At 45.2% G+C, this 27716-nt stretch overlaps 1 protein-coding gene across 2 annotated transcripts in view; it reads right to left on the bottom strand.

Moving 5' to 3' along the window:
• MYLK3 (myosin light chain kinase 3) overlaps nt 1-27716 on the bottom strand; it is a 386764-nt gene that overhangs the window by 235827 nt on the left and 123221 nt on the right. For both annotated transcript variants that reach the window (XM_069216622.1, XM_069216621.1), the window contains exons 2-3: nt 18857-18947; nt 4733-5102 (exon numbers count right to left, since the gene is read on the bottom strand). In XM_069216622.1, the coding sequence (XP_069072723.1) occupies nt 4733-5102; nt 18857-18947 (461 nt within the window). The remainder of the gene's footprint in view (nt 1-4732; nt 5103-18856; nt 18948-27716) is intronic.

Here is a 27716-nt window from a genome sequence, read left to right as displayed (position 1 = left end):
CTTACGATGATTATCTAGACGTCAAGCATAAAAACGTATCCATAAAGCAAAGTATCAACATGATTAGATTTATATTTATCAAAATCAATACTATTCTAAATTCTTATATGTCTGTATGTCAAGTGAGAGGACCTACATTTATACTTCTTATCCAAATGATTCATATCCAAATGCTCTCCTCATTCACACCAAGTTAAGAATGCTGTAAACATACAGATGCCCGGTTATATATAATTCTCATGTCACTCTACTGGTAAAGAAAATTGAACAATGCATCAATATATTTGCTATACATAGGTACTTTTTCAAATATGACTAAATACATAATATGTTCATCATTAGTCTTGTAATGTTATTATAAATCAATTTTAATATATTGGTTCCATCTTTATGTGAATTGTCCTCCAAATCTCAGTCTTTATGGGATATATGTTGAAGAATTCCAGATGAGAGGCAACCAGAGATCATATCCGGCCAGGACACGTGCCGATGCGCGTTTTGGTGTAAGGCAGTGGTCTCCAATCTTTTTAATGCTGTGCCCCCCCAGTTGGAAAATAATAATCCTTGGGCCTCTCTCTCAGAATTTTTCACAATTATTTTATAAGGATGGCAATGTTTAAATATGTCTAGGCCTATTTAAACATTGCAATTAAGTACTATTACCTTTTTTTAAATGCAATAACATGATTCTGCTTAAAACAAAGGCCTGTTATCTGTATAATGCTTCTTTTGGCCAGAGTTTGGCACCCCCCTAGGATCACTTGGGCCCCCCTAGGGGGGCTGCACCCCAGTTTGAAGACCTCTGATGTAAGGTGATAGACCAGTCACACAGCTTCGTCATGGCACATAGAGAAGTATGGTCCTACCTGTCTCATCTATAAAATATCAAAATATAAACCAAAATAACTACATGCTTGCTCTAAGTCCTCTTAAAACTATGCTGGTTAGTCACATAGATCCATACTTACCTGTGCTACAAACCACCAAGCACCGACTCGTAAATCCCAAATGAAACCAAAAACAAATTGAAAACTCTCACCGTGATTTAACGATGTATTTTTATAGTGTCCTACTAGCCAAGAAATGTCCCAATCGTACATTCATAGAGAACTGTATAAGATTCCGAAGTAGAGAAGACTAAAGAAAGCAAACGAAAAGAGAGGAGAAAAGAATTACATGCAGTTGAGGAAGAAACCAACCGAGAGGCTCGCCAACTGCTCTTTGCTAGAAAATAAATTTGTCAGCTGTTAGGCTGCAATATTTGCCACCTCCTTAAGATCCTTACTGGAGTCTGAAACAGATCTGGAGACAAGAATTGAAATAAACCACTTTCGTAATTTCGCTCCTTGGTCCTCGCCTAACGTATAAACCATCTTAACAAAGTTGTGAAAAACCTCCAAAGCTCAACCTACGAGTGACTTCCTGAAAGAACGATATACAAGAGGGGAGAGAACTCCTCCTCCCAAAGCGGCCATATGAACCAACTGTATTTACTAATGGAACTGTCCCGCTTCGGAGGAATACTTTAATCCTTGTCGTCTTATACAGAGGGGAAAATCAGTATTTCTTGTTACTACATAGTCCCGCAGACATGGCCGCTCCGAGGTTCTTAGCCGTAAGATGACTTCTATAATAGTGCAGCAGGTGGACGATGCACGTGGCAGAACGAAGCCCGCGACACCCCTCTCAGAGCGTCACGCCATCTCTTTCCTTTTCTTTCTTTCTTTGTAAATTAAGAATCAGCCAAGATTCTGAATGCAACTTAGCTTTGAGCGAGAAAAGTGCACATTTAGCAGCCCAAATCAAGAGCGCGCTGCCCCGACCTATGACAACATCAAAGACTGAACCGCAGCCCTGACCACCTATGCAGCAATTAAAGATTTTGTATGCTTGAGGAAATACAATCAAAAGAGGACGGTCTGTGTTTTCTTGGCAATACGTGCTCGCACGGAAAATTTTGAATAAATAAAAAAATAAGAAATATAAAAAAAATAGGCAATTACAGCCGGGATAGCATTTGATGGCACATTTAAGTAGCCCTCCGAGGTTGCTGCCCTTCCTCCACTTACTGAAGTGCCAGCCTTTGATGTCGCTTTACAAGCAGCATATAAAAGGCCAATTGTGGAGATGTGTTAAGTAAAAACGGGAAAACCACAAATCAAGCATTTCCCTTCCTACCCAGGAGGTGCTAGAAAAGCTTCAAAACAACGTCGCATCACAACTTGCCTCCTCAAGTCATGCTTTCAATGCTAAATCCCATTGCCCCACCCGCCTTGTTTTTCTGTTTTCCCACTGATGGAGCTTAAAGTCACTTGCTTCATCAGGACTTGTTTCCTCTCTTACCGTGCTTCAAATGTCTTGCCTGGTACATGTGCTTTTTTTATTGCCTTTTGGAAATTAAACATTATGCTGTTTCTCATTTTCGTTTGGTATATTTTATTTTGTTATCTGTAAGGCAGTTTATTACCCTGAGGTGGAGTCCTGTCTATGTACAAACGTCAAATAGTTCAGTACGTACAGAGTGCCATTGTTTAGGTATATTCTAGTGAACACCTAATTAGGATATAGGAGAGGGCTGTATAAAAGTAAGGGGTATGTAGGACAAGCAAAGAGGTTGTTGATGCATGAATGCATGAAAACGATGGTACATTGGAAGAAAGGCAGATCAGAGTTATAGATCTTCAGGCCTTACCAATAAATATAACCAGCATTGGCTGCAGCTCAGTGCCATTTAGAAACTGATAAGGATTGGGAAGATTGATTGATTGATTGATCGAATGCCATCTCTCACAGTGAAGTTTAGATAAAGGGCCTGATTGAGATCTTGACGGACAAGTTACTCAGTCACAACCGTGATGGATATCCTGTCCGAAGAAATTTAAATCCCTTTATATCCTATGGAATTTATATTTAATCGGATGGGATATCCGTCACCGTTGCGACGGAGTAACTTGTCTTCCAAGATCTCAGTCAGGCCCAATGGCTGGAGTGGGCTGACCCACTGTCCCATGCTGTAGTGGATGAGAGAAAATATGAATGACACCATAACAGAACAATGAACGAAGAGGGCTGTCTGAAAACCCCTATGAGTAAATATATTATTCATATAATTATAGTTAAGTCAAAAGGTCTTTGCTATTGCCAGACTTAAAAGTGCAAGTTCATTTTCTGTTCATAATCTTACTAGAGAGTCAGCATTACGATGTGAGTTCAATATTTTGTCTATTCACTTTGGAGAAACTTGTTTTTTTCCCTTCACATCTGTTACTTATTAGATTGTACATTGACCCCCTCATGGCCTAAGTGAATGAACTTGGTTTTATTAAAAAGACATAATTAATATACTATTTATTTAATGTGTGAATCTGTCTTTTCTGCTGTTTTTCTATGACACCACAATAGAAAAGGCCACCAATCACAGTGCGCATCAGAGATATTAAGGCCACATGAACCATCCCTGACAAGTCTCCCTCACATGTATCAATTGTGAGAACTTTCCAATTATTTAAATTCTGCTATAACAGTCAAATAATAAAAGGGAGCAAATGGCTTTGTAGTACGTCAGCAGCTGCATTAAATTTCCAATGCTTTAATACATTCTTTAGTATATCATATTACACAGCAAATGATAGTTTACGTAGACAATTTGGCATATTTCTTATTTATGGGGTAATTGCTGTGCCTACAAAATCTAAGCGCCCCTTTCTATAAAGGGAATCAAACAAAAGCGCCATTTTATAACAGTGAAGCAAACTCAACATCTTAAATTTCATTGCTGTAACAAAAGTACTTTGGGTAAAAAGGTCTCTCTCACTACCAGCTGCTATTCTCAGAGATATCTTTAAAAAAGTACACAACAGCATTTCAGACTCCTACACTTTCCAGACTATCAAAGAGACTGGGACATTTAACATTACAGTAAAAAGGGAGAGTTAAGGGACAATGAATGCAGTTTCCAAATACAAAAGATGCATGAAGAAAAAATCAAGTCATAGCACACTGTAGGACTGGGTGTGACGTGAATGACCCTGGAAGTGCCATTGCCTCGTGTAGGAAATATTCAAGATAGATGGAATGCTAGCACCTAAATCCAACTCAATTTGTGAAAGTTGAGTGCAATGAAAAATACTTTAGAACCAAAGCTGCGTGCTGGATCAAGGTGACCGCAATGGAACCAACTATAGCTTGCTTCCTTAGCTGTCTTCATGGTCCATTGAGACTGCTCAGACCACATTAGGATTACACCCACACCTGAATGAGGTAAAGATTAACCCTGAGAACATGGATAAGTTCCAGTTTTTCACCAGCTCAGCTCATTCTGCTAAAAACTCTGCAAGCAAGACCACATCTTGATCCAGCACTGTAAACTGACCATCCTCCGACCTACTACGGGCCAGCAGAACCCAAAGAAGTACCCTACCCTGCCTTTATAAAATCCCCAGACCTGCTCACTGACATAGGGTAATACACATTTTGGCTGTACCTTCAGAAGCTACCAAGAAACATAAAAACGCTTTTGACACGTTTTCCCAATGGTTATTTACTATTTATGTTTCGATGTAACATTTTATTTGATTGCACATAACATTCTCAAACTGAATGGCATGAAATTATTATTTAATATGTGGGACAGACGGGATGCAATTGCACAACTAACCAATTAATATCACAGTCATCAGGTCTGGCAGCTCAGCAGAACTGCTAGGTTAGGTGCCCCTAATCTTATGCTTACCCAGGTGAAGGAGGTAACCTTGTTGCTTCCTCAGATTTAACCCCGACACAAGTCTTTGAAGTATATTCCTCAACTCGCAGGTTCTGTTGAGTTGTTTCCACAAGGTCAACGCACTTGGCAATATCCTGGGTTTTCCCATGAGCCTGCTTCACGCACGTTAGGCCGAGATCTATTACATGCAGAGTTGCATCTTCTTGCTGCTTGCCTGTGTTGGAACTGTGTATTGCATCAGAAGTGCTGACTGTTTGTGTTGCTAAACTCCTTTCTTCTGATGGTGGTCTGCAATCCACACTTAGGATGATGGAGCCACAAGTGTTCACCTTTTCACTTTCTCCATTGTTTTCATCAGCTTCCTTCCCCTTTTGGGTTTCTAAACAAAAAACAAAGTGTTACACCATGGCTCATATACATATCTTTGCCTTCTGTTTGTTAACGCACAACCTAGTAGAAGCGCTAATATCGTCTGTTATGCTTACTTGACAAATTTAACATTGTATTTCCTAAAAATAAACAGATTTGGTTTGAAGTGCATTGAGGATATTATTTGGCGTGTTTTAAGTGAGAAAGAGGCCTATAAAAGTAGTCTCATTTATGTGACAACAATAGATTTTTTTCTTCCAGAACAACTGGGCAAACATCCTTTGGACCCTAAGCAGAACTTTATTAACAATATGTCTAATGACACTTACAAACAATAAGATGGATTCTATTCTTACCTTCATTAACATGGATGTCTATTCACCAAGATGGCCGGGGTAATGGAAATGACGTTATGATGCTATCTACTTTCTATGATATTACATGCGTCACCCATTGTCCCACCCTTATTCCTTCCATACCATAGCTATCTATTTGCTTCTGAATGGTAACTGAAAGGGCAAGGAGTGGACAATGTCAGGAGTAAACAAGATGCTCATGTCCCTATTTGCAGACCGTGGTATTAGGGAGAGAGCTAAGTAAACTAAATATAATGTATAAGTTCACTGAACAAAAACAAAGGTTACAGGGACGTTATATTTAGTCTCAGAGTTTACACACACAAAACCATAGAATTTCAGCAGCTATACTTATCTCGAGTAACTATAATTCATGCCCTAAGGTAACTATAACTCACACCACCGTCATGTACAGTTTTCTCATCAATAACTTCACTACAAATATGTGGGTTAATTAGAAGTTCATGGCGAGGGTGTGAGTTTTAGGTACTTGAGACTATAACTATAACTGCCGAATTTCTATGGCTTTGTGTGTGTAAGATCTGAACCTTGTTATAACGTCCCAGTGACCTTTGTTTTTTTCTGTGAATTTCTAAGGTTTTTTAAATTGTATTTCCTAACTATAACATACCTAAGACCTTTGTTTTTTCAGTGATTTTCTGTGTTATTAATGCTATGTCCTAACTATGATGTCCCTGTAACCTGGTTGTGTGAGTGGCTTTGTGAGTGGTTGTGTGAATGAGTAAGTGGGTGTGTGAGTGTGTGGTGGGTATGTGTGTGGGTGACTCGGTGAGTGGGACTGTGATTGGGTGTGGCAGTAGCTGTGTGGGTAGGTGGGTGAGTGGGTGTGTGAGTGGTTTTGTGGGTCTGTAAGTCGGTGTGTGAGTGGCTATATGGGTATGTGGGTGGGTGTGTGAGTGGTTGTGTAAGTGGGTGTGTGAGTGCTGTGTGGGTCTGTGAGTGGTTTTGTGAGTCTGTGAGTGGCTGTGTAAGTGGGTGTGTGAGTGGCTGTATGGGTAAGTGGGTGTATGACTGAGTGTGTTAGTAGGTGTGTGGGTCTGTCAGTAGGTGTATGTGTTTTTAATTGGGGTTTGGATCCACAGATTCACCTGAATCCACCCGAATCCGTGAAGATCCACCCGGTGGATCCGCAGATCCTTGCACGAACAAAAAATCTTTTTGGACAATGTTTTGCCCATGAGGAGTCCCTCACAGACCCCTCCATCAGTCTCATGGGGTGAGTGTACCTGTACCTTGACCCCTTCCATCACTTTTAAATTGTGTTTTCCCTGTTGGGAACCGATTCCCATTGAGCAACATGGCAGCAGCAACTCTCCTCTCAGTTTGCAGTCAGCCAAACATGGCATTGCTGTTGGTGTGTAGCTATGCAAATCCACTCGGATCCGCAGAGAATTCAGGGTGGATCCGCAACTTTAGATATAAATAAATCATATTACTTTATTTACGCCAAAACTACTGAACAGATTTAAATCAAATTAGAAAAAGAGATCTTTCTGGACCAAAATCTAACATTCTGTCAAATTTGGTGTAACTCCATTCAGCGGTTCGGGCTATAGTCATACAGTCTATAGTCATTTCTAAAACCCATATGGGAAATTGCATGGGGAAAACATATTTTGGGCCCCCCTTTTTCTTGCTTCCTGCTTTAGGGATCAACCCAAAATTTTACAGACAGCAGCTGAAGTGACTGCCAAACTAGTTTTTAAACTTTTTTTTGATGATTTGTTAAACAGCACAAAATTATTAGCAAAATAAAAAACACTTTTTCTATGCAAACTACTATAACTACCTACTGACGACCACCAGTAGGTAACATATATATATATATATATATATATATATATATATATATATATATTCACTAAAAAAACAAAAGTCGGAATTTACACACACAAAAAGCATAGAAATTCAACAGTTATAGTTATACTTATCTCTGGACACTATAACTCGTCCTATAAGGTAACTATAACTGGTGCCTCCCCTATGCAGTTTTCCCATCAATAATTTTACTGCAAATGTTGCAGTGATATTATCAATGATGTCATAGAAGATGCCATTATTGATGTAATATGTGTCGTAAGGAGCAGTGCATGGCCAGGGTGTGAGTTATAGGCATCCAACACGGTGTGTATGGGGATGGCCAAAGGTGCAGCCAACCCCTCGCAGGCCCCCAAACCAGCGCCACGCACAGCCTGCATAGAAAAAACTCTTCCTTTGGAGAAAATCAGCTCAATAAGTTGGGAACATTTGCCATTTACAGAAGCAGAGCTTCAACTCGGACACCTGTTTATGTTTCTATTTGTAAGTGCTTCTCGTTGAGGTTTAATTTCTGTGAAATGAGCATCGGTGCCAGAAAGGATCCTCACCTGCTTAGTTATGCAAGAAGAGTCCAGACTATTGCGCAAAACGTCTACCCAACTGGAGTAATTTCTAGTGGTTGATTAGTAAGTGCTATCTCGTTGGGTAAATGTTTAGTTCACACTGTAGGCTACCACTGCGTAAAGGAACACAAGGTAATGCTTTCAGGGACCACGCCCAGCACCCGTCCCCCTGGTCCACCCTCCTCAAGCGCCCCCAAGTGCCACTACTCCTCCACAGAGCTCCTTGCTTTCAACCACGGCCGGCACACCACCTGCGCCCAGGCCAACCCCAGACACACCCACGGACCTTTCACATGCCGCTAATGCCACTTCTCCTGCACTCACACCAACAAGCACCACAACAAAACCAAACACTCCAATCACCTCAACTGCATCCTCCTCAACACCCGCTCCGTCCACAAGCACGCCATCAAGCTTTGGGACCTACTCACCACAAACTCCCCTAACATCGCCTTCCTCACTGAAACATGGATGAACACCTCATCGGAACCCGACATCGCTATAGCCATCCCAGAAGGATATAAAATCACCCGTAGAGACCGTATCAACAAACCTGGAGGTGGAGTCTCCATCAAAATCTCCACCAACACCAAGGACAACCTAGACACTGCAGAGCACCTGCACTTTCAGGGACACATCAATGCCAACACCACCCTAAGAGGCACCCTCATTTACAGACCACCAGGACCCCGCCCCCCATTCTGTGACGCCATTGCCGACGTTATCAGTTCCCACACCCTCGCCTCCACAAACTACCTACTCCTCGGTGACCTAAACTTTCACCTTGAGAGCACCATTGACTGCAACTCCACTACCCTGCTGGACAACCTCTCTAACCTCGGCCTCAAGCAACTAGTCACCTCACCCACCCACTCAGCCGGTCACACGCTAGACGTCATTTTTTCCTCCAGCAACCACATCACCTTCACTCACACCACCGAACTCCACTGGACTGACCACCACTGCGTACACTTTTCCTTCCTGAAGCCCACCACCCACCACCAACAACATCCGATCCCCTATCGCAAGTGGAACAAGATCTCCAAAGAACAACTGATCTCCAACTTCGCACAAGCTCCACCTCCCAGTACCAACGACCACAACGCCACTGCTCTCAACCTCACTCGATGGCTAAAAACATGCACAGACTCCCTCGCCCCACTCAAAAAACCCAACAACACCCGCACCACCAAGACAGCCCCCTGGTTCACCGCAGATCTTCAAACTTCCAAACAAGAATGCCGGAAAATTAAGAAAGCCTGCCGCCAAGAACCTTCAGTGAGCAACTTCACCACCCTCAAATCAGCCATGCGCAAACATCACCACCTCATCCGGACCACCAAACGATCCTTCTACAAATAACGCATAGACGACAACGCGCACAACAGAAAGAAACTTTTTGCCATCATTAAAGAACTCACCAAACCCAAATCCTGCGCGACCGACCCTCCACACTCCCAAGACCTCTGCAACTCCCTCTCCAATTACTTCCACCGCAAGATCGTAGACATACACATAAGCTTCACATCGGCATCTCCCACCATCACCACCACCGACACAGCCAACACCACAGCACCCTGCCGCAACAACGTACTGAACTCCTGGACCCCGACCAACGATGAAGACACCAGCAAAACCATGAGCTCCATCCACTCAGGCTCCCTTACAGACCCCGCCCCCACCAAATCCTCAACAAGGCCAGCGAAATCATCGCTCCACAACTCCGGGCCGTCATCAACAGCTCCTTCGAGACCTCAACCTACCCAGATATGTGGAAACATGCCGAAGTCAACACCCTGCTAAAGAAGCCCAAAGCAGACCCCGGAGACCTCAAGAACGACCAGCACATCTCCCTCCTCCCCTTCCCTGCGAAGGTCATCGAGAAGATCGTCAACGGCCAACTGACCCGCTTCTTGGAGGACAACAACGTGCTAGACATCTCCCAATCCGGATTCCACAGGAACCACAGCACGGAGACCACACTCATCGGCGCAACCAACAACAGCAGGACCATACTCGACAAAGGCGAAACTGCTGCCCCCATCCTCCTAGATCTCTCAGCAGCCTTCGACACCGTCTGTCACCACACCCTGAGCACACGCCTCTACGATGCTGGGAGCCGCCAAAAGGCCCTGGACTGGATTACTTCCTTCCTCTCCAGCAGAACCCAGAGAGTCCGCCTCCCTCCGTTCCTGTCTGAAGCCACCACGACCATCTGCGGCGTTCCCCAAGGATCCTCTCTCAGCCCTACTCTCTTCAACATCTACATGGCTCCGCTCGCCAACATCCTCAACATCATCTCCTATGCAGACGATACCCAACTGATCCTCTCCCTCACCAAGGCCCCGCCACTGCTAAGACCAGCCTCCAAGACAGACTGCATGCCATCGCCAACTGGATGAAGATGAGCCGCCTCAAACTGAACTCAGACAAGACTGAGATCCTCATCCTCGGCTCCAACCGTTCCACATGGGACGACTCCTGGTGGCCAGCCACCCTAGGAACCGCACCACCACCACGCACACAACCTAGGTTTCATCCTTGACTCATCTCTCACCATAACCCAGCAAGTCAACGCTGTAACATCCGCCTGTTTCAACACCTTCCGCATGCTCCGCAAGATCTTCAGATGGATCCCCACCGAAACTAGAAAGATGGTCACCCACGCCCTTGTCAGCAGCAGACTGGACTGCGGCAACGCGCTCTACGCAGGATCAACGGCCAAGCTCCAGAAGATACTGCAACGAATACAGAACACCTCTGCACGCCTCATCCTCAACATCCCTCGCCGCGACCACATCACAGTTCACCTCAGAGACCTACACTGGCTTCCCGTCAACAAGAGGATCACGTTCAAGCTCCTGGCCCACGCTCACAAAGCTCTCCACAATGCAGGCCCTGCCTACCTCAACGAGTGACTTACCTTCCACACTCCCACCCGTCAGCTATGATCCGCCAACCTCGCCCTCGCCACCGTCCCTTGCATCCATCGGACCACAGCTGGTGGCAGATCCTTTTCCTACCTCGCTGCCAAGATGTGGAACTCACTCCTGGTTCACCTACGACAGACCCAGGACCTCCTGACCTTCAGGAAACTCCTCAAGACCTGGCTATTCGAGCAGTAGCAGCCCCTTTCCCCCCCTTCAGTGGCTTGAGACCCTAACAGTGAGTAGTGCGCTTTACAAATTGATTGATTGATTGATTTATTGACCATGCCTGGTGTAATTTTGGCAATGCGAATGTTCCTCAAGCAAGTTTCCCACAAAAATTAAAGCAAACATGCACTAATGTAGACCGCAGGGGGACCCTGAATTCTCCTAATGTCTCATTGCTGCCTCATGCAGGAAGCAACAACCAATGCTGCTCCCGGTGTGTGGGAGCAATGGTTTCATCTGTTTTCCTGCCCGCTTGACAGCAGATGAAAAGTCAGTTCTCAGCGAGGTGTAGCAGTTTCCCTGCTCCTGCCCACTGGGAGTGTACTTACAGTTTGCTCTCGCTTGGCAGGAGCTGTCATAGCTCTTACCAAGCAACAGCAAACTACTATGTCTCACGGGTGGGCACCTAGGAACATAAGGAGCCGGCTCTGGGTGGTGGCGGCCCCCAGAGCCATTAATGGCTCCAAGAGAGAGGGCCCACGCAGACCCCTCCTTTCTTTTTTAGGGCCACCACGGGGAAGTGGTGGCTATTACGAGTCCCAGGATGGGGAGTCCATGCAGCCCCCCTCCAATTTATAAATGAAGCCCCGGGGAAGTGGTGTTTCCCAGGGCTCTTAAAGGCGTTGGGGGGGAGACTGGGGGCTAAATGTTAAACAAGTGCGGGAGACTGCATTTGTTTTTTTTGTTTTTTTAAACTTCCAGGGATCCACGGATCCTCTGCAGTTTCACAGGAAACATTTAGAAAATGCTTATTGATCCTGGCGTGGTCCCTCGGGGACCCCATCACAAGGCCTAGGGTGTCCGGGTATTCCTAGCCTACTCCCTTTTCTTTATTTTGAACTTTATTTTTGTGACTTGGCCGAGTCAGAGTCCCAAAATGGCTGCCAACACTTCCTGGTTGAAGTGCTGGCCGCGAATCAGATATCAACACAGGGACTGTCGGTTCCGCAGAGGACCTGCGTCCCTAGATATCTATAGTTTTTTCACTTTACATAACTCCAAAACTATTGACCAGATTTACACCAAACACCAAAAGGGCACTTTTTGCCAAATTTGGTGTCATTCAGTTCAGCGGTTTGGGCTGTAGTCGTGTCTGAAAATCCCTATGGAAATTGTGCAGGGAAAAAGCTTTTTGGGACCTCCATTTTTCTCGGCCTCTGCTTTACGAATTACCCCAAAACTTTCAAGACAGTGGCTGAAGTGTGTGGCATCCTAGTTTTGTAAATGTTGTGAAGATTCTTCAAACGGGCCAAAGTGTTTGGCGTAACAAAAAACGCTTTTCCTATCAAAACTAGGTCCTAACTATAATTATGTACTGGCAACCGCCAATGACATTGGTCGGGGGGGCACGTATCCCTGGGCTCCGGGAGCTACCACCTACCTGGATCCAGAAACATATTTAAAACTGGGAGGGGGTCGCACCCCCCCGACCCCCTCTGGGGCCATATGCGTGCCCGGGAACCTCCACCTCCCACGGGCTGGCCCCTGCAAATGAAAGGAGGGGGGGCCACACCGTTCCCCTCCTGGAGCCGTGGCCCAAGGTAATTCTAACTCGCGCCCCTACGATGTATAGTTTTCTTCTCAATAATTTTACTGCAAAAGTTATACTGATATTATCAATGTTATCAAAGATATCATGAGAGATGTAATATGTGTGGTAATTAGCAGTGCAGGGTGAGGACACAAGTTATAGTAACCTTAGGGCACGGGTTATAGTTACTTGAGATAACCATAACAATAACTGCTGAATGTCTATGGTTTTGTGCAAGTAAAAAGTAACCTAACTACAACATCCCTGTAACATTTGTCTTTTTCTGTCAATTACTACAGTTTTTTAAAATTAAGTAATTTAATTACTTTACGTTAATCCAAACACTGCTGCTGTGCACCGCGGGGGTTATCCAAAGGGCTGTCCTGTGGCCAGCCCTGCAGCCAACCCCATACAAGCACCTGTGCCACGCAACCCCCTATAAACACACAACCCCCACACAGCAGGGGCTGGCTGCAGGACCTGGCCTTCGGCCAGACCCTACAGCCAACCCCCTATAAGCTCCCAACCCTGCATCACACAGTGCGGTATAAGGACCATTCCACGCACGTGTGCGGTGGGGATTGGCTATAGGGCCTGACCAGAGCCAAAACCCCACTAAGCAGCCAACCCCGCACCATGCATGACCTTCGGAAAGAAAAGGCAGCAGGGTAAGTACCGGGGAACACCACCTCCCCAGGGCCACACAGAGGCCCTCATTCTGACCTTGGCGGTCTTTTCACAAGACCGCTGAGTTACCGCCGCGGTGAAGACCGCCGACCGCGGCGGTGTGCCGCTGTGCGCATTCTGACCGCTGGGAGCGTTCCGCCGGAAAACCGCCAGCAGCCACACTGGCGGTCGGCGGGAAAGTGGAGACTGGTCAACCTCCACCGCCACGCCAGCAGAACACCGCCCACAGAATTACGACCCACATTTCCGTGTGGCGGTCTTCTGTTGGCGGTCTTCTGTTGGCGGTCACGTCCCTATGGCTCCCGTCGCCTCCCGGAGGACCAACGCACAAGGTAAGTTGATCGTCCGTGAGGGGAGGGGGTGGGGGGGTGTTGTGTGATGTGGGCGTGCATGGGGGTGTGCGTGTGAGTGTGTAGAGGGGGTGTGTGAGTGCGTGTATGCGGGCGGGGGGTGCTGCTGTGTCTATGGGTAATGTGTGCTGTTCGGCAGGTGCGCATGTCGGCATGTATGTGTGCGGGTATGTGTCCCCGTTGTGTATGTGTGTGTAGGGGGTGTGTATATGTGCATGTTGGGGGTGTGTGCATGTCGGGGTACATGTATGTGCATGTCGGGGTGGGGGTGGGGAGGGGGTTCGTACCACCTCTGGGGGTGGCAGGGGGGTGGAGGGTGTGGGGGGAGGACTCGGGTGGGTAGTGGGGGGTGGGGGAGACCCCTATCAGTGCCAGGGAAGGAATTCCCTGGCCCCGATAGTGCTTACCGCCATGGTTCGCACGGCGGTTCCCGCCCGCAAGAAACCGCGGCGGTAGGCAGGGTCATAATACCCTTGGCGGTCTTGGGACGACCGCCGGGCCGGAGTGCGCAAACTCCAGCCCCGCGGTCATGACCGCCGTGGCGGTCGGAGTGGAGAAGTAGCGGTCGGTCACGGCGGGGACCGCCGCGGTCAGAATGCCATTTTTAATACCGCCGGTCTGTTCGCGGTCCGACCGCCGTCTCTCCGCCGACCGCCAGGGTCAGAATGAGGGCCAGACTCCCTTCCAGGAGCTTTAACATACCTGGGAGGCCACCACCGCGGGCTAAATTTAACATTGGGCAGGGGGTGGCACACACACCCATATATAGGTTATAGGGACATTATTGCTAGGAAATAGAATTTTGAAAAACCGTAGAAATTCACTGAAAAAGCCAAAGGTTATAGGGACGTTATAGTTAGGTTCTGAATTCACTCGTACAAAACCATACAAATTCACCTGTTATAGTTAAAGTTATCTAAAACAACTAAAACCTGTGCCCTAAGGTAACTATAACTAATGCCGCCGCAATGCACAGGCATGTGATCAATAATGTTACTGCAGATGTTACAGTGACATTTTTCAATGATGTTATCAAAGAAGTCATGAGAGCTGTAATTTGTGGGGTAATTAGCAGTGCATGGCGAGGGTGCTAGTTATAGTTACCTTAGGGCATGAGTTATACTTACTTAAGAAACTCTAACTATAACAGGTGAATTTCTATGGTTTTGTAACGTCCCTGTAACCTTTGCTTTTTTTCAGTGAATTTATATATATATATATATATATACATATATATATATATATATATATATATATATATATATATATATATATATATATATATATATCATAGGTTTTGGGTTTCAGTACATAGTTAGTTTGGAAATTTAACTTCCTGAATCTTCTCTCACACAAGTTTGAGCTATCTTCCTGAGTTATTACTCTTCTCGTCAAATAATTTCCTTTATTGCCATTTAAAGGGAAAATCTAATAATGAACTAAAATGCGATAATAAAACGCCATGTTTATACTTTATCTTTCTTTAAACAGCTTAGAAATGAACCTGTAATCCTCTACATAATTCATGCAAATGTGAAACATTACTGAAATATTCTATGAGGGTCTCAGATACGTTTCCCCGAGGTGGAACATTTCTACAAGTCCACGTACAGCAAACAGGAGTGCGGAGATGTGAAGTCTTTCGTGAACTCTCATGGGACAAACTGCCCTTCTTATTGTGTTTTAAGACTGGCTTGCTGCTGTGCAAGTCTAACTGAAATACTGCTGGAAAACTCAATACAATCACTTCACACAGTCTAAATTCCCTCTTGGAAGTTTCTAAATCAAACAGCCAGATTGGCATTTTGGCTGGCTGCTAAATGTATTCCCTGAACATATAGTAATTCATGCTATTAAAGTGTGCTGAAACAAGCTCTTGAGCGTGTACGTGATGTGCCTGTGTAGCATTAAAATGCACACGTCCCTCGCGTCCCGTAAAGGATACATGTATAAATTGTAAATTATGATACACAAAGCACACCATAAATATTTATCTCAAAATGGTTCTGTGAAGTGCTTAGTTTTTGAGTCTGTGTATCAACCGATTGTTACTGACTGCTGTTTTTGTGAATATTTTACAGGCGTATTCACATAATAAACTCATTTAGTTTGTGACTGGTGACAATGGCATCCATTTTGTGATGCGGGGTTGTGAATCAATGTGGTACCCAAGACGACAATTCTCGTCAACCTTTAGGAGTCACTCTTTGTAAAAGGAAAATGAGAACCAAAACAGAGTAAGTAAGCCATCCTTGTGTTAACTTCAGGTACCCCCTCTTACTTTTTATAATGCCCTCATGACGTGGCAACCTGGGGGCTAAATTAAAAAGAAGTGTAGGAGACTGTGCTTGTGTTTTTTTTTTTGCTGCAAATTAGTAAATTGCCAGCAAAAAAAAATGTAAAATGATTTTTTGCCCCGTCAGGGTGGGGTCCCACTGAGACCATAAGTACAAGGCTAGGGGTCAGGGTATTTCTACCCTGACCCTTTTTCTTTTTTTTCTTTTTTTTTGTGGCTGGCAAAATTTCCTGGTTGAAGTGTTGGCAACCAATCACAGCTCTGCATTTCCCTGCACAAGCTTGCTATTATTCGCGAAGTTGTCGCGGTCACAGATATGTAAATCTGGATTTCCTTAAATTTCTCAACAACTACTGAAAGGATTTATACAAAATAACAAAAAGCGTAATCTGCTTACCGAAAACTACCTTTCTGCCAAATTTGATGTAATTCCATTCAGCGGTTTGGACTGTAGTTGTGTTCAAAACTCCTATGGGAATTAGCATGGGAAATCCATGTTTTTTGACTCCCCCTTTTTTTCGGCCCCACTTGAAGGATCACCCTGAAACTTTCCGTGTGCAACAAGAATCAAGGCACGCTCTTTTTGGGAAATTTTGCGAGGATTCTTCAAACGATGCCAAAAATATAGGCAAGTCAAAAAATGCTTCTGTGTAAGCATGGTCCTAACTATAATTACCTACTGGCGACCGCCAGTAGGTTTTATATATTTACTTGGGCTTTGCTGGGCAGACATTATTCATCATCCCAATGGTACCACAGGAAGAAAGCATTACTACTAGAGTCTGACTTGAGCTACAATTCGTGGGTATGTTTGAAATAAACAACCACAGATCCAGGTTTTCAGTCTGTTTAGGCTTAGACTGAACTAAATGCAATTGACTTTGTTGTTTACATGGGGTCACATCTTTTTTCCACTGCTCGCAAAGTATCCTGGACAGTTTTTACTCTCTTCAGTCCCAGTCATATACTCCTATAGGCTGGTTGTGAATTAGCTCCACATTGTTAGCCATCACTATTTGGAAAGGTAATACCTTTGATATACAGACTCTAGACAACAGTCTCCTCTTTCTGTCTACCATCAGTGAGGGGAAGTCTACTTCCAAAGGGGTACCAGACATGAAATACTGATAATGTGCTTTGTTTTCTAGCTTCTGGATGTAGTCCAACACAGAGGACCTACACAGAATATTTTTATGTTGCCCCCCCCGGGTTTGGCCAATGTGGATGGAAGACAGTGAAACACTGGCCAAGTGGAGGTGACTGTACTGGGGCATTACTAACATAAAACATTATCCTTACCCCCTTGTCTCTTGTCATTACCTGCCTATTCTCTTGTCCATTGCACTAACTGCCCGGCGCTAGTCAGAGGACCATAATGAGTCATAGTTCACCTCTCCTTCCGCTGCCTACATCACTGCCAGATATCCCACACTTTTTCTCTCTCCCATCACTTTTAACTTGTTTCACAAGCATTTGCCAACTATATAAGTATCCACTATTTCCATCACTGTACAACTCTCCCATCACTGTCTGGATCTTCTGATGCTGTCTACCACTACAAGCACTGCCCACCTATTTTCTGACAGTGTGCTCCATCCCAACAGTAGCCCCGTCTCTGGTTACTGACCATTTTACAGCTAACTGTCCACCTCTCCTTTCACTGCCCTTCTCTGCTGTCACTGTTCCCCTTTCCAGCAGTTTCCACTTCTCCACTAAGTGTCCACCATTCCTGTCACTGCACATCTTCATGATTGTCTGTCTGTTTCATCACTCACCCCCTCTCACATCAATAGCCACTTTTCCCACAATTCCCCACTTTTCCCTTCACTGCCAGTTTCTACCGTCAATGCCCCCTTGTCAAGTAAAAGTCCTCCCGTCACTGGATTTTCTCCTGTCAAACCTCACCTCTCCTATCACCTCCACTCTATTACCAGTACCCTCCGTCATCATTTCACATTCTATCTCTTATCATTCATGGTACATCACTCCTGTCTCTGCCTAGCTCCCCATCACTGTGTGTCTTACCTGCCAATGCCCCATTATTATTGCAGCCTACCTCCACAATTCCTCTTGGCCTGGCACTCTCTTCACATAGCATCATGACTAGCAGGCGCGAGCCCCACAATTTGAAGATCCATGCACTAACAGGGCTCTTTCAACCCATTATGAAAGTAACTAGAAGATATCCTGGTGGTTGGTAAGTCACCATTTCGCTCTGAACTACCATTTTACCAGTGCACCCGTTTATGGTGATAAAATATGGTCTATAAGAAACTCAGGCCACTAACACTGTTGTTACTCCAAGACAAAGGAGGCAAAAAGGTCTTTTGATGGACCAAATTATGCAACAACTCACAACATTGGGATATTCTATAACATACACCCATTATTTGATGCAGCAAGTCAGTGCTTGGATGCACCTCTTTTAATTCTAATATATGTTCCAGGGTTGACGTGCCTGAATAACATATTGATGCATCACAATTGCACACTCTAATGGTAAGTTTCTACAAACACGGTGGTCATCAAAGAGTTTCCCTGTGGGGCGAGCGGTGAAAATACACAGAGGAACTATTTGCTACAAAGGTTTAGTAGTATCAAGGTGTAAATGGCATTTAACATTTCAGTAGTCACTGTGGTAGTTCTAGGGCCACTATTGACATCACAGGAAGTGATGTCCTTATTGAAAATTCAGGATAGATGCATGTTAATGAAAAATGTAATATAGCTGATACAAACATCCAACATCTAGAAGGAAAGCATACATTTAAAGGCTGGGAAATCAGTTCTGAATCAATCACAGTGAAAGCAAAACAGTCCACAGTGTTTACAAGCAGTGGAATAGGTGTAAATTCAACCCAAGCTATCCCAAGATACCACCTTTGACAAGATATTTGTCTATAATGGCCAGCTTCATCATTTTCTGAACATCCTAAACCTTTAGAATTATAGCATTATCCTAGCTAAAATCTTGTGCATCTCCTTACCTTCCACAGATCTGTGTATTTCCGCCTGGACACTTCTAGTGCTAAGGACATGCTTCGGTTTGACAGATTTTTCTTCTGGTTTTTCTTTAGTCTTATAAACAAAAGTAAAAAAAAGAAAAGGAAACAAAATGATACTTTTATTTTGGTTATTCCATTATGCCCACAACATAAATTAGGAGACAGCTTATATTATGGTTCTTTTATAAGGGACAATGTGTTTGATGAGTACCCCTTTAATAAATCAAGATGTCCAACAAGCATATAGTGAAAGATATTGGGCAAGAGGACACCACTCAATGACAGACTAAGAGATGTGCACTGCAAGTGACCGGATCCTAGTCAATGGGCCACCTGAACAAGGCAGAAGTGATGCAATAAATAAAACATAAACATTATAATTGCACCAACTGTCCCAAATGTTTGATAGATAACCACGCTGCGAATTGGTGTCTAGAAACACAGCCTCTGTAGTGGTGGATATATAACCTAGTGGTGGGAGGAGGAACCTGATGATGAAGCATGTCATCTAAGGGTGGGTGAGGTTTTTCATCCTTAAAATAAAATATTTTTTCCACGTTATGAGCACCACTAAAGATTTGGGTGCTTTAATTAGACCATCTGCATCTATTTTGTGTTGCATTAGTTAGGATGAACTCTCCAAACGACATCCATAGAATATATAGAAGTGATACACTACATCTACACCTGAGAACTACTCAGGTAGTGAATAATGAACAAGTTACTTACCTTCGGTAATGCATTATCTGGTAGAGGCTCTATCTAGCTGCAGATTCCTTACCTTTGAATTTCCTGGCTTCAGCTTGGAATCTGGAACTTTTTGCTGAGCAGTACCCTGCGCGCGCCGTTGGGTGGCGTTGTCTGGATCCTCGTATGTCGTTCGGCTCCGTGTGGCGTCATCAGCATTGTTGGAGCTGTCTGTGATATCACGGTCACCTATAAAGGCACCACCCCGGAGGGCGTAAGTCAGTTCTTTTACCCACAAACTTTCACGCCAGAAGCACAATCATGGATAGAACTAACAGTTTGTCTGTGCAAAACTAGGGTTCTAAAAAGGATAAACCCTAACCCTATTAGACATATCCACAGAGCGGGGAGACATGGGTGGATGTAAGGGATCTGCAGCTAGAGTCTCTACCAGATAATTCCTCACCAAAGGTAAGTGACTTGTTCAACTGATAGAGACTTCTAGCTGCAGATTCCTTACCTTTGAATAGATACCCAAGATATTACCTCCTGGCAGTGGGCTGCAGATACCTCTACTTATACTAAAAAGTCCTGTAGGACCGAACGGGCAAAATGTCCATCTATCCGTACCTGATTGTGCAGGCAGTAATGTTTTGTAAACGTGTGCAAAGGTGTCCACGTTGCTGCCTGACAAATATCCAGGACTGAAACGCACCGAGCTAGCGCAGTGGTAGCAGCTTTACCCCTTGTACAATGAGCCCTCAGGAGGCTGCTTGCTGGCCAATGCGTAGCAGCCAAAATGGTCCACTTCTGCACTGCCCAACCCTTCTTTGCTCCCATGTACCCCACAAAGAGTTGGTCATCCACCCTGAACTCTTTTGTGCTGTGAAGGTGGAATGACAGTGCTCTTTTTGGGTCTAGCCAATAGAGTCGCTCCTCTTCCTTAGAAGGATGTAGTGGAGCAAAGAAGGTGAGCAGGGTGATATTCTGACCCAGATGGAATGGGGTCACCACCTAAGGAAGGAAAGAGGCACGTGTTCTGAGAACCACCTTGTCTGGGAACATGGTGAGTTACGGTGGCTTGGCTGAAAGAGCTTGCATCTCACTCACCCTCCTTGCAGATGTTATCACCACTAAGAAGGCTGTTTTGATGACGAGCAGCTGGAGGGGACAGTTGTGTAAGGGCTCAAAAGGAGCACACATAAGAAATGTGAGGACAAGATTTAAGTCCCATTGGGGCATAACAAAGGGCGTGGGAGGAAACATATGTACAAGCCCCTTGAGGAATCTATTTAAATGGGAGATTTGAAAAGTGAAGGCTGATCATTTAGCCGAAGAAATGCCGATAAGACAGAAAGATAGCCCTTGAGAGTACCCAAGGCAGAACCTTGCTGGGTAGGGGATAGTATAAAGAGAAGGATATCAGAAAGAGAAGCTGAAAGAGGATCACTAGACCTTTCTGTACAATAACATACAAAGCATTTCCAACGGTAGGCGTATATCATTTTAGTGGAGGGACGCCTGGCTGCCAAAATAACTTTACAGACTTCAAGAAGGGAGGTCAAAAGCCATCAACTGTTGACGCTCAATCTCCGCGCATGTAGACGCAGAGTTGACAGGATCGAGTGGAGAACCTTCCCCTGGTGCTGCAACAGAAGATCCTCCCGAAGGGGCAACCTGATTGGAGGATTGATGCTCATTTTCAGTGGCTCGGGTTACCAAACTCTCCTTGCCCAATCCGGAGCCACTAGGATAATTTAGGCCCGGTCGTTCTTGATCTTCTTGAGAACTCTGGGCAGAAGAGGTATGGGCGGAAAGGCGTACAGGAGGCCTGAATTCCACTTGCGAGGAAAAGCATTTCAGAGCAACTGCTGCCTTGGAAACTCCAACGTACAATACTGCTGACATTGCTCATTCTATGCGGAGGCAAACAGATCTAACCAAGGCTCTCCCCACTGCTGAAAGATTCCTTGTGCCACCTTCAGGTGGAGATACCATTCATGATCCACTAGGCACCGGTTGCTGAGTTTGTCCACCCTGGCATTCAGAGAACCTTCCAGGTGTGGAACCACCAGGGTTATGCCCGCTGTTCCGTCCAGAGACACAGAGCCTCTTGAGAAAGAATCCATGACCCCACACCGCCCTGCTTGTTGCAGTACCACATTGCGGTGATGATGTCCGTGAACACCTGCACTATCTTCCCTTTCACAATAGGAAGAATGCTTTCAATGCCAGTCTGGTTGCCGGAGCTCCAATAAGTTGATACGAAGTCCTGATTCCGCTGGAGACCTGAAGCCTTTGATCTCCACCTCACCCAGGTGGCCTCCCCATCCCAGAAGTGACGTATCTGTCACTACTATGAGATCTGGTTGGGGAAGGGAGCCGTGTCCGCCTCTGACCCAATTGCAGTTCACTAACCACTACTGCAGGCCTTTTACAGTTTCCTCCGAGATCGGAACTGTGCTGGTAAGACTACCCTGATGCTGCACCCACTGGAACTTATGGTCCCACTGCAGAGCCCTAATATGCCATCTGGAATGTTTGACTACCAGGATGTAGGAGTCCATGAGTCCCAACAGTCTCCAAGTCTGTCTCACCGATTTCTAGGATAGAGGCCGAAACACCGGTATCATAACCTGAATATCCTGGACTTGCTCCTAGGGAGGATAAGCCCAAAACTGCACTGTGTCCAGGATGGCTCCAATGAAAGGGAGTTTCTGGGAGGGAGTCAGTTGTGACTTCGGAACGTTTACAGTGAACCCCAACAAATTCAGCAGGTTTGCCGTCATCTGAAGGTGGTTGACGAGAGCCTGGGGCGTAGGAGCCTTCAACAGCCAGCTGTCGAGGTAGGGGAAGACTGAAACCCCTAACCTGCGCAGATGAGCTGCTACCATCACTTTGGTGAACATTCGAGGGGCACTGGTGAGATTGAAAGGAAGCACAGTAAACTGAAAGTGTTTGTGGCCCACCCTGAACCCCATGTAGCACCTGTGGGCAGGCAGGTTGGGGATGTGAAAATTTGCATCCTGCAAATCCAACACTACCATCCAGTCTTCTTGGTCTATGGCAGACAAGACCTGAGCAAGAGTGAGCATCTTGAATGTCTCCTTTCTGAGGAAGAGATTGACGTCCCTTAAATCCAAGATAGGGCGAAGACCCTTCTTCTTTTTTGGAATCAGAAAGTAGCGGGAATAACAACCACTGCCTACTTTTGACATTGGGACCCTTGCTACGGCTCCCTTGGCCAAGAGAGCCATAACTTCCTCGCCAAGCTAGATTAAATGATCCTCCATCAGCCGTTCTTTTAATGGAGGCATAGAGGGAGGGAAAGACTGGAAGGTGAGGGAATAGCCTTTCTGTAGGATCTGCAAGACCCATTTGTCCAATGTTATGGAACGCCAGTGAGGGAGATAAAATTGAATCCTCCCTCCAACTGGACGAGCATGGTCTTGCAGTATCATACTAGCAGGACTTGGGTGCTGTGGAAGAGGGGGGCTGGGAGGTGGCCGACCTCTGGCTAGACCATCTGGGTCTGAAGATACCATAACCTCGTCCTCGCACTGGACGGAGGAAGGAGGCTGACTTGTTAGTGGCGTAGTACCACACCCCTTCCGAAGCCTCGAAAGGGGCAAAAGCCAGACTGCTTGTGAGCAGGTGCCGAGAGGCCCAAGGATCTGGCCGTAGCTCTAGAGTCCTTGAACCGCTCAAGCGTTGAGTCTGCCTTCTCCCCAAATAGGTGCGAGCCATCGAAGGGTATGTCTATAAGGTTTGCCTGGACATGCCCCAAAAAGCCAGATGTACAGAACCAGGTGTGGCGTTGAAGGTCCGTTGTCGATGAAATCGCCCTACCCAGGAGTCGGTTGTGTCCAAACCACACCATATTGTAAATTGGCTGCATCACTTCCATCTTTTACAGTTTGTGTGAGAGTGTCCTACATGCCCTCTGGGACCTGGGGCAGCACGTGTGCCAACATATTCCACAAAGTATGGGAAAAGCAGCGCAATAGGCATGAGGTGTTTACGGACCTCAATGACAGGATGGGGAAAGAAAACATTTTCTTTCCAAGTTGATCCAGCCTCTTACAAGCTCTCCGGAGTGGGGTGGTGGGTGAATAAACTAGGATCATTTGGAGCTAGTCTATGGCAGCGGCCGATAGTCCTATTAATAGGAGCCCCTGTGCTGGGTTTGGACCACGTCCCCAGCAGGACATCACTGAGTGCTTCATTTAAGGGTAACATTGGCTCCAATGTGGAAACCCCCAGCTGAAGCACCTCAGTCAGGAGGTTATCCTGACTGTCACCATAGGCAAATCTAGGTCCAAAACCTCAGCTGCCCTATGAACCACTATAGCATATGAAGCTCCCTCCTCCGTAGCCACAGCAGGAGGTGAGAGCATGCCAGTATCTGGAGAAGTATCAGGCCACTGGCTTCCACTAGTGCCTCATACCAGTCCATATGCTCCAATCCATAGTCTAAAGGGTCATAGAACCCCTCCCATTCCTCCCCTGTACATGGCTGTTCCAAAAAAGCCTCAGGTACTGATCTGGCCCCTGTCGGCACCGTTGAAGTTGGAACTGGCGTTGTACAACATCGTTCCAGCTCCAGATCATCTGGATAAGGATGGGGCTCGCTCCACCGGTGGGCGCCGGTGGAGCTGGGAGTGGCGACGTCAGGAGCGACGCCGGAGGAGGTTGACTGTGTGAACTGGGCATCGCCCCTGATCTGGTATCGGATCATGGAGTCCCCAACTGCACCAAAGCCACTGGTGTTGAACCCGATGGGGCTGCTGCTGACCCCTCGGGCCCAAAGTCGAGCCAGCAGGGGCAGCCCGATCAAATATGAGGCGCATGGCATCGTAAAACTCTTTGAGCTGAGCGGGGGTCGCTCCAACTCCCGGAAACGGGGAGGCTCAAAGTCGGCCCTGGCATTGGTTCCGCAGAACCGTACCTAGAACGTCAATGTTTCTGAGACGCCTCGTCAGCCGACTGGCATGGCAAAGTCAAATTCCGCTTGGACTTCTTCTTATGCCTCTTACCTGAGTGCGTCGAGGACGTCAAGTGAGAAGAAGAGGACTTAGGGCTCCTGGAGCGGTCCCACGACCTCCTCCTCCATCGGGACCATGAGTTGTGCCAATCGAAGTCGACTGCCGGGCCACCATGAGCTTCAAAGATCGCTCTCTCAAAGCTTGCAGGGCCATGGCCTGGCAGTAAGAACACAACTTCGAGTCGTGGTCTCTGTCGAGGCACCAGAGACATACCTGATGGGGGTCTGTCACCGACATGGCATGATGGCAGGCGCCACATGGCTTGAACCCCGTCTTCCTCAATGCCATCCTGCACAGACTTCAAAAGACTCGACAAAAAGGTTGAAAAAGGCCTGCCAAAAAAGGCAGAGGGTAGTTCAAATCCAGATCTGCGCTTAACCTTGCACGGAAGGAAAAGAACTGACGTACGCACGTTCGGGTGGTGCCTTTATAGGCAACCGTGACTTCACAGACAGCTCCAACGATGCTGATGAAGCCACGCTGAGCCGAAAGATGCACAGGGATCCAAATGACGCCACCCGATGGCACACGCCGGGTACGGCTCAGGATAAAATTCTGGATTCCAAGCTGATGCCAGGTAATTCAAAGGTAAGGAATCTGCAGCTAGAAGTCTCTATCAGATAGCAAGAATTAAGAAAAACTACACACAAACACACACACACACACACACACATATATATGTATCATACAGAAAACCGCTCAAGTCTTCCCATAAATCATTGGCATTTACTTGCTGGTATTTGCAGTACACTCAGCATTCTTGCACTTCCCTCCTTTGACCAACACGTTTACCTACAGAAATGACTTCAGTTGGTGGTCCAAATATGGAATCCCCTTTTACACAAAAACACAGCAACCTTGTGTTCAGCAACTCTTCTTTTTTAAATTCCTTCACTTGACTCTGAGTTTTTCATCAAAACACATCTTACTTTTCACTTGCTCATCCTGAACCTTCTTCACAACAGCTGTTACCACCATCCTTCCTCTTCATCATTCATGTTCAACCACCACAAACACACTGTGAACACACAACTCTTCTATCACTCATCATTTCAAACAACAGTGACCCCGTAACAGTATGCAATGTGAAATTGAAGAGCAATATACTAGCAGACTCTTCTTTCCGCTGATTCACCTCAGCTGCCAAAGCAAACAATATAGAATTACTTTTAAAACATTCTTAACTGTTATACTCACTGATAAAGTCTTCTTTCGAATCTTCATGATTTTACAGTAAAAAATGTGGCAAGGTCACTGCATAATTAATTTGAGGTGATGATAGGAAGCTTGGGTTTGCTGTAGCTCATTTAGGATCTTTAGCTAGGTTAGATGGAGTAGCAATTTGAGCTGAGAAATAAGTCATGTTTACTCCTTTGTTTAGGTCCTTGTATATTTTGCTTTGTTTTATATATTCATGTTTAAGGGACGGGTTACAGTTATTATCCCTTTGCCATTCCAGTTGCTGTTTGCAGTTTCAGTTGGCATTGTTCTGAGGAAAACCACGGGTTTTGTCTAGTATAGCTACTGGCTCATGATTTCTCAACAGAATGGCAGAGTCAACATCCTTTGTTAGATGATTGAGACACAACTGACCTTGGCTTTGAGGTCCACCATACTGCCGGATACAACTCTGATTAAAATTTAGGAACACTTGAGAGTCTATAGACTCAGGTGCACATTGATTTCACCTCCTTTGCAGTAGAACGTTACTCCTGATGATTATTTTGGTGATACATAAACATGGATCATAAATTGAGTAGCAACGTGATCATTCCAAGTGGGTTCAATAGGATTATCCACTTTTATTTACAAGCCATTCATGAAAAATATAGGGTCTAAAAGATGTTCTGCTTTATGTGTAGGATTGGAGATTAAAGGTCACCAAACTTTGGGTCTGATTTAGAGTTTGGCAGGCGGGTTACTCTGTCACAAATGTGTCACAAATGTGACGGATATCCCTTACACCACATTACGATTTCCACAGGATATAATGGAATCGTAATGGAGCGGACAGGATATCCATGATATTTGTGATGAAGTAACTCCATCCTACAAAGTCTAAATCAGGCCCTTAGTTTAAATTGGCTAGAACGGTTCATGGGAGGAGCCCTTCAGACATTCATGTCGCACAGGAGGATTAACGTGTTTTCTCTTCATTACATACCAACCAAAATCTACCAGAAATTTTGTCAAATTTGAAATTACTTCTTTAAGTGGAAAGTAAATGAAAGCAAAATGCTGGCCCATTCTGCTAACTATGAACAAAAAAGATACAAGGTTGCAGTGTGGGTTAGAATGAAAGGGTTCTAATGAAATGGGCAGAAGGGATAGAATAATAATGGTCATCCCACCTCTGATTTTATTTAAACATTAAGACCTGCAAATATTGCTAAAGTTGTTGGGGAAAGGCTCCTAAATCAAAGGATTTACAGTGATCTGATTACCATATTTCTGTCATGCAGAACATACTGATATTGGGTTTTTCAAAACGATCAGACAATTCTAACAAAATTAATTTGATTGTTAGATTTAGAGAGGGTATGCAAGTAAGCCCAAGACAGAGGGCTGGATATTAGTAGACTGTCTTTATTTTAACGACTGAGTAGTCATAACTTGGGTGAGACTTGCTTAAAGAAAGAGAGAGAAGGGCTTTTAGGGAGTACATAATAGAATACTTACCTGACAGGTGGTGAGTGTGGCTGTAAAGATCAATGGTGCTCGAACAGTTCTGAGTGGGAGGTGCTAGCTCACTATAAACATAAGGCTGTGAAAAATCAAATGCTACTTACAGAAGAAGTGTATTTAAGGAGGGATTTGTCTTAAACTGCAAGTAGTATGTGGAGCAGTATGAGTTCTACCAGTGGATTGTGGCACAAAATGTTATGTGTCAAATTGTAAACAGAAAGTACCAGGGCACTCAAATGAATAAGTCCACAGTGAGCAGAAATCCAGAAATTTTAATTCCTTATGTTGGAAACATAGAAAACATAAATGTTCAGAGACAGCCAACACGTGTCTCGTCCAGCAGGACTTTTTCAAGGCAAAAAAGTTATATTTTTCACTGTGCAGAAGCACGAAAAGTATCCAAAGCAAACCATATAACAAATTGG

Source organism: Pleurodeles waltl, chromosome 12, assembly GCF_031143425.1.
Source record: "Pleurodeles waltl isolate 20211129_DDA chromosome 12, aPleWal1.hap1.20221129, whole genome shotgun sequence".
NCBI lineage: Eukaryota > Metazoa > Chordata > Amphibia > Caudata > Salamandridae > Pleurodeles > Pleurodeles waltl.
This window is presented reverse-complemented; position numbering and strand designations above follow the sequence as displayed.